The sequence below is a fragment of the Sarcophilus harrisii genome, chromosome 4 (genome assembly GCF_902635505.1).
Source record: "Sarcophilus harrisii chromosome 4, mSarHar1.11, whole genome shotgun sequence".
Lineage (NCBI taxonomy): Eukaryota > Metazoa > Chordata > Mammalia > Dasyuromorphia > Dasyuridae > Sarcophilus > Sarcophilus harrisii.
Genome location: NC_045429.1, coordinates 358,503,638 through 358,520,289, shown reverse-complemented (window position 1 = coordinate 358,520,289; position 16,652 = coordinate 358,503,638). Strand labels below are relative to the sequence as shown.

At 43.1% G+C, this 16,652-nt stretch overlaps 1 protein-coding gene across 3 annotated transcripts in view; it reads left to right on the top strand.

The window, feature by feature from the left end:
- The window catches only part of SMG5 (SMG5 nonsense mediated mRNA decay factor), a 32,538-nt gene extending 16,789 nt beyond the window's left edge, over positions 1–15,749 (top strand). For all 3 annotated transcript variants that reach the window (XM_031966755.1, XM_031966757.1, XM_031966756.1), the window contains 9 exons: positions 2,994–3,069; positions 3,940–4,115; positions 5,319–5,477; positions 7,087–7,146; positions 7,495–7,654; positions 11,424–11,514; positions 12,528–12,602; positions 13,081–13,219; positions 13,836–15,749. In XM_031966755.1, the coding sequence (XP_031822615.1) occupies positions 2,994–3,069; positions 3,940–4,115; positions 5,319–5,477; positions 7,087–7,146; positions 7,495–7,654; positions 11,424–11,514; positions 12,528–12,602; positions 13,081–13,219; positions 13,836–13,919 (1,020 nt within the window). In that variant the 3' untranslated portion in view covers positions 13,920–15,749. The remainder of the gene's footprint in view (positions 1–2,993; positions 3,070–3,939; positions 4,116–5,318; positions 5,478–7,086; positions 7,147–7,494; positions 7,655–11,423; positions 11,515–12,527; positions 12,603–13,080; positions 13,220–13,835) is intronic.
- The last annotated feature ends 903 nt before the right edge of the window (positions 15,750–16,652 follow it).

Sequence of the window (16,652 nt, the reverse complement as noted above, 5' to 3'; positions counted from 1 at the left end):
TTGATCTGGGACTCCATTGAAAGAATAAACTTCAAGGAATAAGGAGGTGATAATCCTGCTTTCTCTGTGCAGGTCAGAACACATTTGGATTTGTGTTCAGATCAGTTCTAAGTATCATAGTTTAAAAAGGTCGTAAACATAATTTAAGAAGGTTTGTCTTTCAGGTTTAATAATAGCATCTTCCTCCCAGGATAGTTATGAGGCACAAATGAGATAATATATGTAAAGCTCTTTGCAAACCTTAAAGTGCTATGTGTAAATACTAGTTATGATTATTTTCACAAGCTTGAAGATATATAAGATGATTTTTTAAAAGTCTTGAATCATATCATATAAGAATCCATTAAAGGAATTGGATACACTTAGTCTGGAAGAGAGATAAATTGGGATACATATATGTCTTCAAGTATTTGAAAGACTGTCACATGTAAGAGCAACTAGAGTTGGGTTCTAGAATAGAACCAAAAGCAGTGGATGGATAAAAGCTGCAAAGAAAAAAAATTATACTTTATGTCAATTATCACAAAAGATAAATGGGGAAGGCTGCTTCTTCACTTGATAGCTTCAAATAGCAGCAGAAAGATCACTTGTCCATTGGAGGTGCCTTTTCAGATATAGCGTGGACCAGATGGCTACCGAGATCCCTTCTCATTCTAGAATTCTATGGTTATATGATAATTACCAGGATTGTACTATAATTTTATACCTTTTATCACTCCCATGTATACTCACTTCATAGAATACAATGTAAGATTTTCTGTCTTCCTATTTTCTGATACATCACTGAAGTTGATGAAGCTGAAGTTCAGATCACTGAGATCATTCTAGTTAGGAGAATGGGGAAAAAATGGCAGTATCTCTAAAGAGGAACATTTCTAATCATTTCCTCATCTACTGGAGTAAACTGGGAACAAGCATTATTAAATGCCTACTATAGTCCAGACACTTAAGTGCTTTACAAATCTTTCATTTGATCCTCAAACCTTAGGAAATAGGTAATAGTATTATCCCTATTTTATGGTGAAGGGAACTGAGGCAAGCAAAGATTAAGTGACAAAATTACACAGCTATTAAGTGTCTAAGGATAGATTTGAACTCGGCTTTTCTGATCCCACCACTACATCCACTACACCATTTAGCTGTCTTCAGGACAATGGAGGTCTGGGTTTTTGTTGTTCACTTATTTTTCAGTCCTGTCCAACACTTTGTGACTCTTTGGGGTTTAAAGTTTTGAATTGCAAATTCTCTTCTTCCTTTACTTCAATCTGTATTCAGTAAATATCACTTCTTTCTTATATGATGTCAACTGCGATGAACTTGACTCTTTTCAACAGTAAGGTGTTTCAAGGCAATTCCAATAGACTTGTGATAGAGCCATCCACATCCAGAGAGAACTATGGAGACTAAATGTGGATCAAAGCATAGGTTTTTTTTGTTGTTGGCTTGTTTTTTTTCCTTGTGTTTCTTCTTCCCTTTTGATCTGATTTTTCTTGTATAGAGAATGACAGGTGTGGAAATAGTGTAGAAGAATTGCACGTATTTAACCTTAAAGAAAAAATAAAGTTTTTTTTTTTGGGGGGGGGGAGGATAATGTGCTTCATCATTAGTCCTTTGGAATTGTCTTAGATCATTGTATTACTAAGAATAGTTAAATCATTCATAGTTCTTCATCTAACTGTATTACTGTGTACAGCATTCTCTTAGTTCTCTTCACTTCACTATGCATCAGTTCATGTAAGTCTTTCCAGGTTTTTCTGAAATCATCTTGCTTATCATTTCTTATAGCACAATAATATTTCATTACAGTTACATACCACAGCTTATTTAGTCATTCCCCAATTGAAGGGCATTCCTTTGATTTCTAGTTCTTAACCATCACAAAAAGAACTGCCATACATATTTTTGTACAAATAGATCCTTTTCTCTTTTTTGGATGTCTTTGGGATATAGATCTAGCAGTAGTATTATTGGATCACAGGATATGCATGGTTTGATTGCCTTTAGGGACAGTTCCAAATTGCTCTCCAGTGATTAGATTAGATCACAATAGATTAAATGCTCTCTAATGATTAGATTAGATCACAATTCCATTAGCAGTGCTTTAATGTTCCAGTTTTCCCACATTCTCTCCAAAATCCCAACATTTTCCTTTGTTGTCATATTAGTGACTCTGATAGGTGTGAGGCAGTATCTCATAGTTGTTTAAATTTGCAGTTTTCGGATCAATAATGATCAAAAGAATTTTTCTTGTGACTATAGATAGTTTTGATTTCTTTAACAACTCCCTGCTCATATCATTTGACCATTTATCAATTAGGGAATGACTTTTATAAATCTGATTTACTTCTCTATGTATTTGAGAAAGGAGGCCTTTATTAGAGATACTTGTTACAAAATGTCCCTCTAGTTTTGTGCTTTCCTTATACTTTTGGTTGCATTGGTTTTATTTGCGCAAAAACTTTTTCATTTTATATAATCTTACATTTTGTAAGTGTTCATTTTGTCCTTAATTCTTCCCTTATATATAAATCTGACAGATATGTTACATTTGAGGTTTTCTTGGCAAAGATATTTGGAGAGGTTGCCATTTTCTTCTCTATCTCATAGAAAACTAGGGCAAATAGAGTTGAGTGACTTGACCAAGGTCACACAGATAGTGTCTGAGATCATATTTTAAGACAGGAAAAGGAATCTTTTTGACTCCAGACCCAGCATTGTATCCACTGCACCAACAAGCTGCCCCTGGGAATTTGAGAACAATTTATTTATTTATCTATCTATCTATTTATTTATTTATTTTGGGGATGGAAAGAACACTTTTTCTTTTACTTATTAATCTGGATCATCCTACATTTGGAAATCAGTTTTTCCTGTGGCCTAATCTCATCTCTTTTGTAAATGCATTCTTCCCTCTGTGGTCATAGAAAACTCCCTATATTAGTTTTTTCTTTTTAATCCTGCTAAGTCTTTTTCCTTGTTTTCTGTCCCTACAGAGCTCCCAAAGTCTGTGGAATCGTCTCTCTGTGTTACTGAATCTTCTGCCAGCTGCTGGAGAACTCCAGGAGCCTGGTAAGTCAGCCCCTTTCCCTTCTATATCCTGTCTTAACTCAGGGCTTCTTAAACTTTTTCCACTCACAAACCCTTTGCACAAGAAATTTTTACATGACCCTGGATAGATAGGTATAAAAATCAAATATTTATTGATAATAAATCATAATTTTGAAACCCTGTATAGGGATCTTTGGGATATAGACTTAGCAGTGGTATTGCTCGAACCACAGATTAAGAAGGTGGGTCTTCACCCACCTGCTCTCCTCAGCTACATTTTAACCTAATCCCAAAAGTAAAGAGGTTAATGAGATTCATCCCTCCACCCTTTACAGTATACAACAGGACATTGTGGTTCCAGCCTCTTTTGTTTCCCATCCCTAAACACTACCTCCAGTGTGGTACAGGATAGCAAACCTGATCCAACTTGGAATTCCCTTGGGGAAGAGAAAAGAGACAATGGGGGGCTAATGAGATCAACTGACTGATGTCACTGTGGCGCCTATGCGGATTGGGAGACAGTTGTCTCTGCTGCCTGGGAAGGAGCTGTCTGGATTGATCCCCCCTAGTCCAAGAAAGCTTGTCTCTTTTCAGTGCTTTACCCTCTCTGTCCTATGAACTGTCCACCCCACCTGTCATATTCTTCTTTCTCAAACCATCTTTGTTTGATATTCCCCTCTTCCCAGGAATCTCCTCAGATTGATTTTTTTTTTTAACCCATACTTCCAGTCTTGCTTCTGCAGTTCCTTCACTTCCAAGTTGGGAGAGTAGGAGTGATGGTAACTATCTTTCCCTTTTTAATTTGGAAGTTCCCTGAGGGCAAGGAGTCACCCTCTAGATCTTTCCTTGCATTCTGAGGGTGGGTGCATTAATATAGTCTTCTTTCCCCAGGCCTTGTCTTGTGTCCTGAGGTACAGGATCTCCTTCTGGGTTGTGAACGACCTGACCTTCCTACTTCCCTGCTGCTCCCAGAAGACACAGCTCTCCGCAACTTACCCCCACTCCGAACTGCCCATAAACGCTTCAATTTTGAACTGGATCGACCTTTGCTCACTCCCATGGAGGAGGTGAGAGAATCCCTGGTTCCCATTTGTTAATCACATAGACTTCAAATCACAGGACCTTGAAGGTTTGGGAACTTTTACTGATTCCCTTGTTTCTGGGTAGAACTACCTCGTTCTAAGCAGAGCAGCCTCTCTATCTCATACTCTCAAATAGATGAGCACATTATAATGAAAAGAAGAATATGAAGTAAACTCTCTCTTGGACAACTTTTGTTATCCTCTTGTTGAAAAAATATTGATACTTGAAGTCTGCATTTGAGCTACAGCTCTACCAGAAATAATTTAGTAATTTAACATTACTTGTCACAAAATTCAAGCATGAGCTTGAGCTTTAACTTGATAGTGTTCTCATCCCCTGGGATAGTTCTCTAACACTAGATATTTTGAAATTACATAGGAATCTTTTAAACATTCCTTTTATTTTATTTTGAGTTCCAAATTATCTCCCTCCCTTCTTTCCATTGAGAAGGCAAGTGATAAAATGTAGGAATCTTGAATAAGATAAATGTAACTGATAAAATGTAAGTTAACATTTTGTTCTAGCTGTTGCATCTTGGGGAAAAGTCATTTATCTCTCATTGACCCTTCCTTTAAGAGGTGTTCCCTCTGCTAATCTCTAGTGAAATAATCCAGGGGGCCTCTTCTGGCTCCTCTGAACAATAATAATAAAGAGTTTAGGATCTCTTCTAGAAATAAAGGGTTTGGAGAGGCAGTTGCCTTTAGGTGGAATATTTCTCCATGGGGAAATGGAGAAGGCAGTGATCTTGACTAAATTTGAGATATTTCTTATTCTAAATTTGGTTACCCCCCCCCCCCCTTTAATTCATTTTCTTGGGCTTTAGCTTTAATTCTTTGATTTTTAAACATTTGCCTAAAAAAGTTAGGTCTGAAAGAACTTTAGTGAAAGACATTTTTTCTTGAGAAGCTTAAAAAAGTTTCTTTCCTTCAGGTGGCTCTGGAAAGATCTTTAGACTGGAGAAATCTTTTCATTAGAACTATAAAGAAGGTTTTTAAAATTCTCCCACACTAGTCTTTCCTCAGAATCTCTGAGGTTCCCACATGTGCACCTGGAAGCACAAAGGGATGAAAATGGGCACAGTTTGCTGAGATAGGGGAGATTGGACTGGATTTGCCTTTCTCTCCTCCCCATCCCCATGCCCTTCCTGTAATATGTCTTCTTTTTATCTCTCCTCAATATCCATCCAGACTGTAGTGCGAATCTGTTGCATCCGTAGCTTTGGCCATTTCATTACCCATCTGCAAGGCAGCATCCTGCAGTTTAACTCTGAGGTTGGCATCTTTATCAGCATTGCTCAGACTGAGCAGGAGAATCTGTTGCAGCAAGCCCAGGCCCAGTTCAGGATGGTAAGTATTAATCCTTCTCCCTAACCCTTCCCCTTCAGAAACCTGAATTCCTATTCATCTCTTCCACTTACACTTATAGATAAGGGGCACTGTCTAGCTGGCAGAGGTAGAGCTGTCATTATAGGGGAAGAGATGGGAAGTATCAGAGTAAAGGTACATACATGGTGGTGAGGTCAATGGGCATGGGGACAATTTTAGGAAGATTTCCTGGAGACAGGGAGAAGAGGAAAAGAGAAAGCCCTTTTATATAGGAGGCATTGAAGGACAATGATATACAGGTATTGCAGACAATCCATGGACCTGTCATCCCATCCATAGCAGGTCTTCACCTTTGCCTGCCTTTCTCCCCTCTAAGGGTACCAGGGAAGTAAAATACTAGCTTCTGTCACCACTTTGTACTGCTCCTTTCATACACAGTTCTTTTCCCCTGGTCTCTGAATTAGTTGCTATAGCCAGAATTCCATGTTGCCCTTGAATGTTTCTGTGTTAGTGACTTGGCACCTTCTCTTCCTCACCCTAACAAAAAGGAGAACCTTGTGTATGTGTTGATGGGATGTTGTCATACAATCTTGTCTTTTTCTTCTGTGTATATTTCTTGCATCTAGCATTTTTCTAATTCCCACTGCACGCACTCATCCTAGTTTGGGCCTTTATCATCCCTTTTCCAAACTATTGTTTAAAAAATTGTTATTATTAACTTAATCATCAAAACAAAAAGTTTAAGTAGCTGCTTATAGTCACCTACACAAAACCAATAACTGCAAACTAAAGTTTTCTGAAAGGCAAATTTTATCTATATAATATAGATAGATAATATCTTCTGAATTATTTCAGTCATTTCCTATCTCTTCCCCTTCCCACCCCCCACCCCCCCCAAAAAAAAAAACTTTTTACATGATCTATCCTAATCAAATGTTGCTAGATTACTCTTCAAATATTACTCTAATCATGTCACTCTTCTCAAAAACTTCTTGGGGCTCTCCATTCCTCAGAGAATCCAGTCTATTTTTGCCTGGTATTCAGGATCAATTTTTGGCCCTTACTTGCTTTGCTAGTAGTAGTTCCCATTGTGTTACTCCTGAGACCTGCCAGAATAGGACATTTGATTTCATTTAATACACTTTATGTGTTCCTGCTTTCTTGTCTTTTATTCTCCTCTAAAGCTGAGTAGATAAAATTTTTCCAAGTCTTCACTTCTTGAAGCCTTCTCTCAACAATTCGATCTACCATAATGTTTTCATTCTTTATTTTAAAGCCTATCCTTCCCAAATAGTCCTTAGCAAGTACTTCCTTGTTTAATTAGTTTCATTTTTATATGAATATACCTTCTCTTCCTAACTAGATTGCAAGTTTTTTGAGGGCACAGAACAAATTTTTTGTATTCTACTAGATCGGTAATTGTTAGCTGATTGGCATAGGGGTTTTGATTCTAGGAATGGACTTTCTTGTACTTCCTTTTCTCAGCAGAAACAGTTGAAAGATAATTGATTACAAGGCCATTGTTTATCTCGGATCCTAGGAATTTCTCGTAGGATTTTGTTTTGTAAAGAAGATTTTCCTAGTCTAATTTTTATTCTCTAGCTGATCTTTTCTTTTCTTCTATAAACAGGCCCAGGAAGAGGCTCGTCGGAATCGACTGATGAGAGATATGGCTCAACTTCGGCTGCAGGTGAGAAAATAGGAATCCTAGCCTCCTCCTCCTCCTCATTTCTCCCATTAGAGTATTTCCCAAAAAGAAGTTCCCCATGCTGTCTTAACTTCCATTCCTTTATTTTGGTTCATTTGTCATCGTTTCATAGATTTCACTGAGTCTTTCTGCTTTGGTCTTACCTTCCCACTTCTTATTCTGTCCTTTCCTTTCTTTTTTCTCTCCATCCTCTACCTCAAAACCATGGCCATCTTATACAGCCCAAGGAACATTCTAATAGTCAACTTTTACCCTTCTTGCTGAAGTGTTAGTCCTTGAAGAGGGATAGGAAGGCACCCAATTCACTGCCTTTTGCCCTTCTCTCACCAGCTCGAGGTGTCCCAGCTGGAGGGCAGTTTGCAGCAGCCCAAGGCTCAGTCAGCAATGTCCCCATACCTCGTCCCTGATACTCAGGCTCTCTGCCAGCACCTCCCCATCATTCGCCAGCTGGCCAGCAGTGGCAGGTTCATTGTCATCATCCCTAGGACAGGTAAGGATTTGGGAGCTGGAAGGGCAGAACTGTCATCATCATATGCCTCCTGGACCAATTCTATTGTCCATTCAGCCCAGGATTCCATTTCTAATAGAGGGTCAAAGGACTGTGTTGTGGGGCTTCATGTAGCTTACCTCACTAGGCTTCCTAGCCAATCTCCCTATTTCAGTCCCTCCCTTCCCTATCCATCCTCCTACTCTGGAGTAAAATACAAATTCTTCACTCTGATATTTAAGCCTACCTCGTTTCCAAAATTGCTTCATGTTATTATCCTTCTCCATTTCCCATAAATGACAAGGGCCCTGAATGCCCAACAGGATTTTATATTTCATCCTGGGGTTGATGGGGAGCTACAGTTGGAGTTGGAGGGAAACATAGCTATAGCTGTGCTTTAGGAAGATGGATTGGAGTGGGCAAAGACTTGAGACAGGCAAACCTACTAGCAGGCTATTGGTCCTGGTGTGAGAAGATAAGATGTGCACTAGAGTGGTGGCCATGTCAGAGGAGAGAATGAGTTCAGTTTTGGACATGTTGGGTTAAAGATGTCCCAAAACATCCACTTTTAATAGGCAGTTGAAGATTTCAAGATTAAAAATCAGTAGAAAAGTTAGATCTGGATAAGTAAATTTGAGAATCATTAGTATAAACATTGAATCCATGGGAATTAATGAAGATCACTGAGTGATATAGTATAGAGGGAGAAATGAAAGGGGCCCAGGGTAGACTCCTGAGGGACATCTACTCTTAGAGGGTAGCTTTTTTCAATTCAGTAAACATTTTAAAATCTCTGCTGTATTCTAAGCACTGGGAATACCAAAAGAGGCAAAAAACAGACTCTGCCCTTAAGGAGTTTGCAGTCTAATGCAAAACAACATTCTAACTTAATAAATACAAAGTAAGCTGAATACAGGATGAATAGGAAATAATTAAGATGAGGAAACACTGGAATTCAGAGAGGTTAGGCTCCCTGTAGAAGGTGGTATTGGAGTTGAAACTTAAAGGAAGCCAGGGAGGTCAATAATCGGAGCAGAGAACAGAAAACATTCCGAGCATGGTAGACAACCAGATTAAATGCCCAGAAGTGGAGTGTCTTATTGTGGAACAGCCGGTAGCCAGTGTTACTGGATTGAAGAGAATGTGCTAGGAAGTAAGCAAGATATAAGAAAACTGGAATGATAGGAAGAGGCAATGTTAATGAAGGACCAAATGGCATTTTGTGTTTGTCCCTGGCAATTAAAGCCACTGAACTTGATTTGAGTAAGAGGGTTTTTGTGATCTGACCTGTGTTTTAGGAAAATCACTATTGGCTGACTGGAAAATGGCTTGGAATGTGAAGAGATAAGAACCTCCAGCTGGGTAGTAGCAGTGTCAGGGAAGAGAAAGGGGTGTTGAGGAGATGTTGACAGGCTTTGGCAACAACTTGGATATGAGGGGTTAGAGATAACAATCCAGCATGACTCTTAGGTTAAAAGCTTAAGGGACTGGGAAGATGGTGTCTATAGGATTAGAGAAGGTAAAGTGTAGGGGGAAAGACACTATTTTGGATATAGTGAGTTAAGATAATCTGTACATCAAAATATCTGAAAGGCAGTTGGAGCTATGAAATTAAAGGTCAACAGAGAAGTTGGGATGGTGCAAGATAGGTAGATTTGAGAATCATCAACATAGAGATGGTAATTAAGTTCCTGGAAGCTGATAAATTCACCAAGTAGAATAGTATAGAGAAGAAGAGAAGAGAGCCCAGAATAGAACTTTGAGGAACACCTGTAGTTGAAGGGCATGATCTGGAGGAAGAACCAAACAAGAAGCAGTCTGATGGGTATGCAGGAAACCAGAAGAAAGTAGTATCTTAACACCTAGAAAGGAGAGTGTCAGTAAGTAGAAGGTGATCAGCAATATCAAAGAGGTTGGAAATAATGAGAATTGAGAAAAGGCCGCTGGATTAGGTAAATAGATCTTTGGAAGATTGAAAAGAATGATATCTTTGGAATGATAAGATCAGAAGACTGATTCCAAGAGGTTAAGAAGGGTTGAGAAGGCAGAAATTCCTTTTCAAGGAGTTTGTCCACAAAAGGCAGAAGAGATATGAGAGACTTGTTGAAGTGGAAGGATTGAGTAAGTGTTTTTTGAGGGTGGGCATGTTTTTAGGCAGCAGGAAAGCAACATGTAAGAAGAGATTAAAGATGAGAGAAGAAAAATGATGGAGAAGAAAATCTGTTAGAGGAAACTGGATGGAATGGGATGATTTTAGCATATAAAGAAGTTGGTCTTGGCAGGAAAAGAATTCAGGATTGGAATTGAATCCATGGGAAGTTCAAGATTGGGATAAAGGATAGTGGCAGAAGGCCTCTAAATAGTGTAAGATGAGAATGAGAGAAGAGGACGCTCAGTAAAATATGAGTCAGCATTCTCATCTGAAAGCAGGGAGGAAGTGCCTTAAAAGATTTGAGGAGGGATGAAGAGTTTTGGAAGAACCACTGTATTGAACAGGGTGGTGACAGTTTGGGAAGTGGAAAAGGATTGCCTAGTGGCAGTGAGGGTCCAGTTGAAGTTGTGAAAATTTGGAGTGGCCCCAGTTAGAAGGGTTGCGTGGTTTTCTTCACTTTCAATTGGCAGCATATTTGTAAATGGAAAGGCAGTGTATGTTGGGAGTGATTCAGGGCTAGAGATTTGACAGGGTGCATGCAATCAGTGATGTGATAAGAAAACCAGTACTGAACAGAAAAAGACAGTGTAGACTTGGAACTATTTGCTAAGGGGTCTGATGGGAAAAAGAAGAGAGTATATAGCTTATGCAGGAGGGACCTAGAGAAGTGAGGGGTTGGAGGTCACACTGTGGATGAAGAAGGTTTGCAAGGTACCACATACAGTTCTTAGTTTCCTTCAAAGACCTACCTAGGCACTGCCTCCTATAGAAAGCCTTTTCTGATCCTCTTGGAATTAGTCTGTATTCGGAGTGTCAGCTTAGAGAAGCCAGGAGACTGGTGTTTGTCTTCATCTTCCCAATCTCTAGCACTGTGTTGTATGTAAGGGTGCTTAATAAATTTTGTGGAAATAAATAACTGACCTTTCCTAATGTCATACTTTCTAGTTAAGAACCTATCACCAAAACATTCCAGTTGTCTTTAATCATCCATTATGGCTCTGTTATCCATGGTTTTATCAAAACCCTTACATTTCTGCCTGCTCATCCTCCATCCCTTTAGTAGATTTAATTATATCCTTTCAATACTTCCTACCCCCTCCTCCCACAGTTTTCATCCTTGGATCATGGGAGATCAGAATTTGGGACTGCAGGTCCCTCCCTCTCCAATTGAAGGCACAGAAGAAAACTATTTCACAGTTCTTGCCTCCTTAAAGAGTCGCTACTGGTCTCCAGTAGCTTTGGGGACTGAGATTGTCTAGTCATTGATGCATCCATGTGGTACTTTTCTTTTATAGACTCAAAAATGATCCTCCCTTAAACCTTCTCTTTGGGGCTTCGCTGTAGCCTTGTAATAAGTTGGCTTCAGAAAAGGGTAGGTCTGAGGTTTCTGCTATTTACCAGTAGGTTTGCAAGGGATACCTAATCAGATTTTTATTGAGTTCCTACTATATTTAAAATGTTGTATTAGGCAAATTCCATTTCCTCATTTGTAAAAATAATTATGATTCCTACTAACCAAGGTTGTTGTAGAGATTAAATGAGATATTTCTAAAACACTTTACAAACCTTAAGGTACTGTATAAATGGTAGCTATTGTTTTTCCCACCGTTGGGGAATCAGTGATTGATGGCTTAGACTTGCTGAAGAAGGAACATCCAGGAGCTCGGGATGGGATCCGATACCTGGAAGCAGAGTTTAAAAAAGGAAACAGGTGAGAGCTGGTGCATGTGTGGGTGGGGCTTTCTTTGATGGGGCAAATCCAAGAGTCGAAGGAGCAGCCCAGTTGTCCAATTTATCCACCCTGTCTCCCTCCCATCACCTGTACTTCATTCTTTAGGTCTATTTAGGTACAGGTTGGATTTTGAGGTCCCTCCCAACTCAGATACTTGTCCAGAAGAAGAAGCAATTTTAAAGTGAGAAAGAGCTAGGTCGAGGGTTACTGTTTCTATCAGGTTTCCTTCAATGGGGTAGGGGGAGATTGGAAGCTAGAGTGAGAGCCTTAGATCATTCATCATCATCAGTCTTAGGAGGTGATTTAACAGCGCTATCCCCCTTCTCCCCCCAACTCCTACCTCCCTCTCACCTCTCCCCAGGGAAATGGTATATGCAGGCTGGCATCATAGGTGCCTGTGAGTTAAATAGTCATTCTTTCAAAGCCTTCACCTCTGTCAGTGCTTTGTAGAACACATGCCCCATAATAGGCACTGCCCCTAACAGACTAGGACTGTGTGATTGTTCGCATTATGGGAGGGCTTGATAGGGGGCTGGCACTGAGGAAAAAAAGAATTCCCCTTGTCCTTCATCCTCTCCCCCCTCTCTCTCCCCCGCTTAATTAAGGAACAGCCAGCTGAGCTGGCTCTCTCCTCTCTACCCCACCCCACCCTGTCAGGAAACAGCACAAAGCTGGCTTGTTTAGGCCTTGTCTTCAGAAGCTTTGACTTCAAAAGCATCTATTGCTTTTCTCCTCCTGGCTCTGGGCGTCCCCAGGGAGGAACCAAAGTGGTGATGTTATCAAGAGGAAAAGTGAGCTGGGCTCAGCTCAGCAGGAAAGCAGCCTCAGGTGGCCCTTGCAGACTCAATGATCTGAGGACAAGGTTCCTTCCTCCTCCCTCATAGAAAACTGATTCCCTCAGATTCATAAGGACCCCCTTTGTCCTGTTAGGCCCTCCCCCAACACACCCAGTCTCGAGAACCAAACATCCTCCTCTTATCTCTCCTTTACAGGTACATTCGATGCCAGAAAGAGTTGGGGAAGAGTTTTGAGCGACATAAACTGAAGAGGCAGGATGTAGACGCTTGGTAAAGTTATAGATTGAGCATCCCCAGAGCCTAAAATGGGAGGAAGCATGTTCTAAGAGATGCCACCTGCCCATCCCTCCTGGGATTGTGGCAGAGAACATTGAGAGCTAGAAAACAACTCTCAGAGGTCTTGGCTCCCACTTCAGAACTAAATTGCCTTCCACTTTTTAAGGTGTTACCATAGCTTCCCTCAGAGCTCTGTTCTGAATTTTGTACCTCTAATAGTTGAAAAGTAAGCCCTTCCATATGACCTCCAGCTCTTTGAATTGTCAGCTTTGTGCTCTGCTGCTACGGAGATACTCAGTCTTGACTTCCCTTCTCCCCTAACATATCTCTTTGGGATATAGCTCTCTGGATGCATCACAGGATGCCTGTGTCCTCCAGTCTCCCCTCATCCCATTTCTGCTTCCTCTCTGAATTAGATTGCTTTCTAGAGAGAAGTCCCCCCATGGGCTGACAGGTTGTCTCTCCGTCTTAGGACCCTCTATAAGATCCTGGACAGTTGCAAACAATTGACTCTGGCCCAGGGAATTGGAGAGGATGACCCCAGTGGCATGGTGACCATTGTCACTGGTCTTCAGATGGATGATCCCAGTACTTTCTCCAGCTCCATGCAGGTAAGTAGATCAGCAGAGCTTGGGGCTGGACCCCATTCAACAGGAGGTCTCCAAGCTCAGCTTCCCCTGTTTTTGTTCTTCTAGGAGGATCACTTCTCCACTCCAAACAGATCCTTCAGTAGATAACGACAGGGGATAAAGAGAAATAAAATCTAGAGTTAGAAAAAGCAAGTCCCAGAGAGGCGAGTGACCAGGCCACGGCCAACGAGTGGCCAAGTCAGGATTTCTCTGACCTGCTGCTGGGGCCTCTGCCCAGTCAGTCGGCCTGGGGTCCTCCCCCCAGGCCTGTAGAGTAGGAATGTTAGTTGCACAGAGCTGGCGGGGTTGTGGTGAGGATCTCCTGGGATCTTACTTGTACAGTGTTTTGTAAACCCAAAAGCACTGGGTAAATGCACACTACTGTTACTTTAGCTACCATACCATAAAGGCCTGGGATTATCGCTGTAGTTGGTTTCTGAATGATTCCTTAGTTAGCCCATTTCCCTTTTCACCTTTGTTCTCTGGTCTGCCCACCTGTCCTCCCTACCCCCTGCATTGCATAGACACCCAAAAAGGAAAGTCCCTAGCTTCTTGCCCGTGACACCTGTCTCCCATCCCTCCTCTTCTCTCCTTGCAGGCAGCGATACAAGCAGCCACCCATGCCAGTGTTGAGATCAAGAATGTGCTGGACTTCTACAAGCAGTGGAAGGAGATTGGCTGAGACTACCCCCATACCCCACACTGGGGTTGACTCCAATCTCTCCTCCCTTCCCCTGCAGCCGGGGCCGCCAACAGCAACCATTTCCCCAACATACACAAACACACACACACACACACACACACACACACACACACACAGACACTCATACATAACAGACACACACACAGGCACGGTCCCTACCCCGGTCATGCAGAGAGGCAGCAGGGAGGGCAAAGGAGGGGCCTAGGAGGATGGGGTGCCCTCCCCCAGCCTAACCTGTGTCCGAAAAGAAGGGGAAGAAACCTTGGAGCAGGAGAGTGCCTCCGGTTCCTTTAATCCTTCCCGTTTTATTTTGCTCCAATCGGGAAGGTCTTGGCACCCTCACCTACCCCAGCCTCCAACGTCACCCTCAGGGGGGAAACAAAGGGGATTGTATTTTATTTGATTCAAAAGCAGGAGCCGATTGAGGAGCATTTCCTGGACCTTTTGCAAGGAGGGGACATCAGAGAGCCCCTCTCCTTCCTTACCCAAGATCCAGGGCAGTGGGGGGAGGAGAGGATGACTGGGCCCCCACCCCCAAACCCCCAGAGGTGGTGAGTTGGTTTGAAGTGGGTGTTTGGGGTATTGTTCCCAGACCCCTGTTCCCCTTCTAGTACCTATTCCCTTTCCCTCCATTACCCTGAGTAGGGGTGGGGGAGCAGAACAGCTCAGGAGCCAAAAAAAAGAGAGAGAGAGAGAGAGAGAGGGGCCTACAGAGAAGGCAGAAATGGAGCCCAGCTCCTAGGGCAGGTTGTGCAAGACTTTGGCCTTGGTTCCAGTATTACTGCTCTAACTCCACTCCTGCCTGCTTTGTGTTCCACCGGAACTTGGGCCCCCACTTCTGCTTTCTGGCTCTCCCCATAGCTGCTGGGGCAGGAAACTGGAGGCAGCTCCAGGAGCCATAGGCTACTGTGTCTGACCCTCAACCTGAGCAGAGTTTCCTGTTCTAGCCTCGGCCTCTTGCTATAACCTTTTGGCTGCTGTGTTGCGACAGAGCTGGGAGTCTGGGGGGACAGTAGTGGCTCCCCTGACACCAGAAATTATGGGAAGGGGGAACTTCTGCCAGGGTCAGGGCCAGGCTTCCACTCTGAGGATTGCAGGAAAGATTCCCTGCTTGTGTGACAATTCAGGGACCCAGAAATACCTGGTTCTAGAGGCTGATTGGCTGGGGATAAAGAAAGCCCAGAGTGGCTCCCCAACTGTCCCGGCCTCCCTTTCGCCACTGCCTCTTCAGGCCCTGATCAGCATGGGACTTGCTGGGGAAGGAAGTCGGTTTCTGGTTTCTTGGCCAAGTGGCTTGTCTCCCCGCAGGGTAGTTTTTGGGGTGTTGAGATCAAGATTGGGGTAGTAGGAGCAGAGATCATGGTAAACGCTCAGGGCATCGAGGGCAGATCACGGCAGCAAGAGCACACTGAGACACTGCCCAGGCCTACCTTCCTCCCCCTTTCTTCATTTTCCTCAGGACCCTTGGGCGCATGGCAGTGCCCCTTCCTTCTCACTCCCCCTCCCCTAGCTCAGTCTTCTTGGGGGCCCAGGGAGGGTCAAGTGAGTGCCCAGAACAAGAGGAACTGAAAGCAGAGAAAGACGAGTCAAGTGGGATGGCTGAAGGGAGAGGAAGAATCTGCTGCTCCTCTTGCCCCCGGCAGATCCCAACACCAACTTCCCTGATGAGGTTCCCAGAGGAGGGCACAGCTGCCCAGCGCCTCTGAGAAGCCAAACCTGGGAGAATGGGGGCAGGAGCGGGGTGTTCTCTGACCCCACAGCAAAGACTGTAAGACTGAAACATCACTCAATAAAGTCCTCCTAACCCTGCCCCTGCCTCCTGGAAGTTCCTTTCCACATGGAATTCTTAGAGGTAAAGAAAGGCAATGGGCAGTGGGCTGGATGTTCTGCTCTTCTCCAGAGCTTAGTCCCTTCCCCTCCCACCAGCCAGAGGGTGAATCCAGAGGAGTGTCTCGCGTTGTGTTCCATTAGTACCGGCCCTTCACATCTGCATCTTGTCCTGAATGCCGTCAGCGGCACAGGCCCGTCCTGGGGCAGAGCCGGGCGCAGAGAAATGGGAGTCAAAGAGAAGAGGCCAGCTGGGGGGGGGTGGGGGTGGAGAGGGTGTTGGACCAAGGAGCAAGCTGAAGGATCCTCACCACAGAAAGTGTCATCCCAAGATGACTCGTCCCTCCGAGGGGGAAATGATTGGAAGCTTAAGGCATGTCCGAGTCAATCCTGGGGAGCCTTCTGCCTTGGCCCCTTAGGAGTTAGGGGAAACCAAATATAATGGGATCCTAGGCTAGATAAGGCAGGGAAGTACTTTAATTTGCCCTAAAGCGTATCTCCTGTTCCTCTGTCTCTGCACAGCATCCTAAGATTAAAGCCGGAGGGGACCTTAGAGATCATCTAGCCCCTCATTGTACAGAGGAGGAATCAGATCTAGAAAGAATGGAACCTGCTCGACCTGATGGGAGAAACTGGTGCCTAATTGTAGTATTTCAGAACTAAAAGGAACAGTAGACAATCTAATTCCAATATCCTTTTACAGCTAAGGAAACGGACATTGTGACTGTGCAAGGCCACAGAGCAAATGGCAGGGCCACGATCCAAACTTGGCTTCTCTCACTAACTTTAGGGAGTTTTCCATTTGCAGTCCACTCCTAAAGGAGTGCAACAGGTCTGTGGGATGTCCAAAGTCAGGGGAGCCACGGGGGCTGGGAAGGTCAGGGG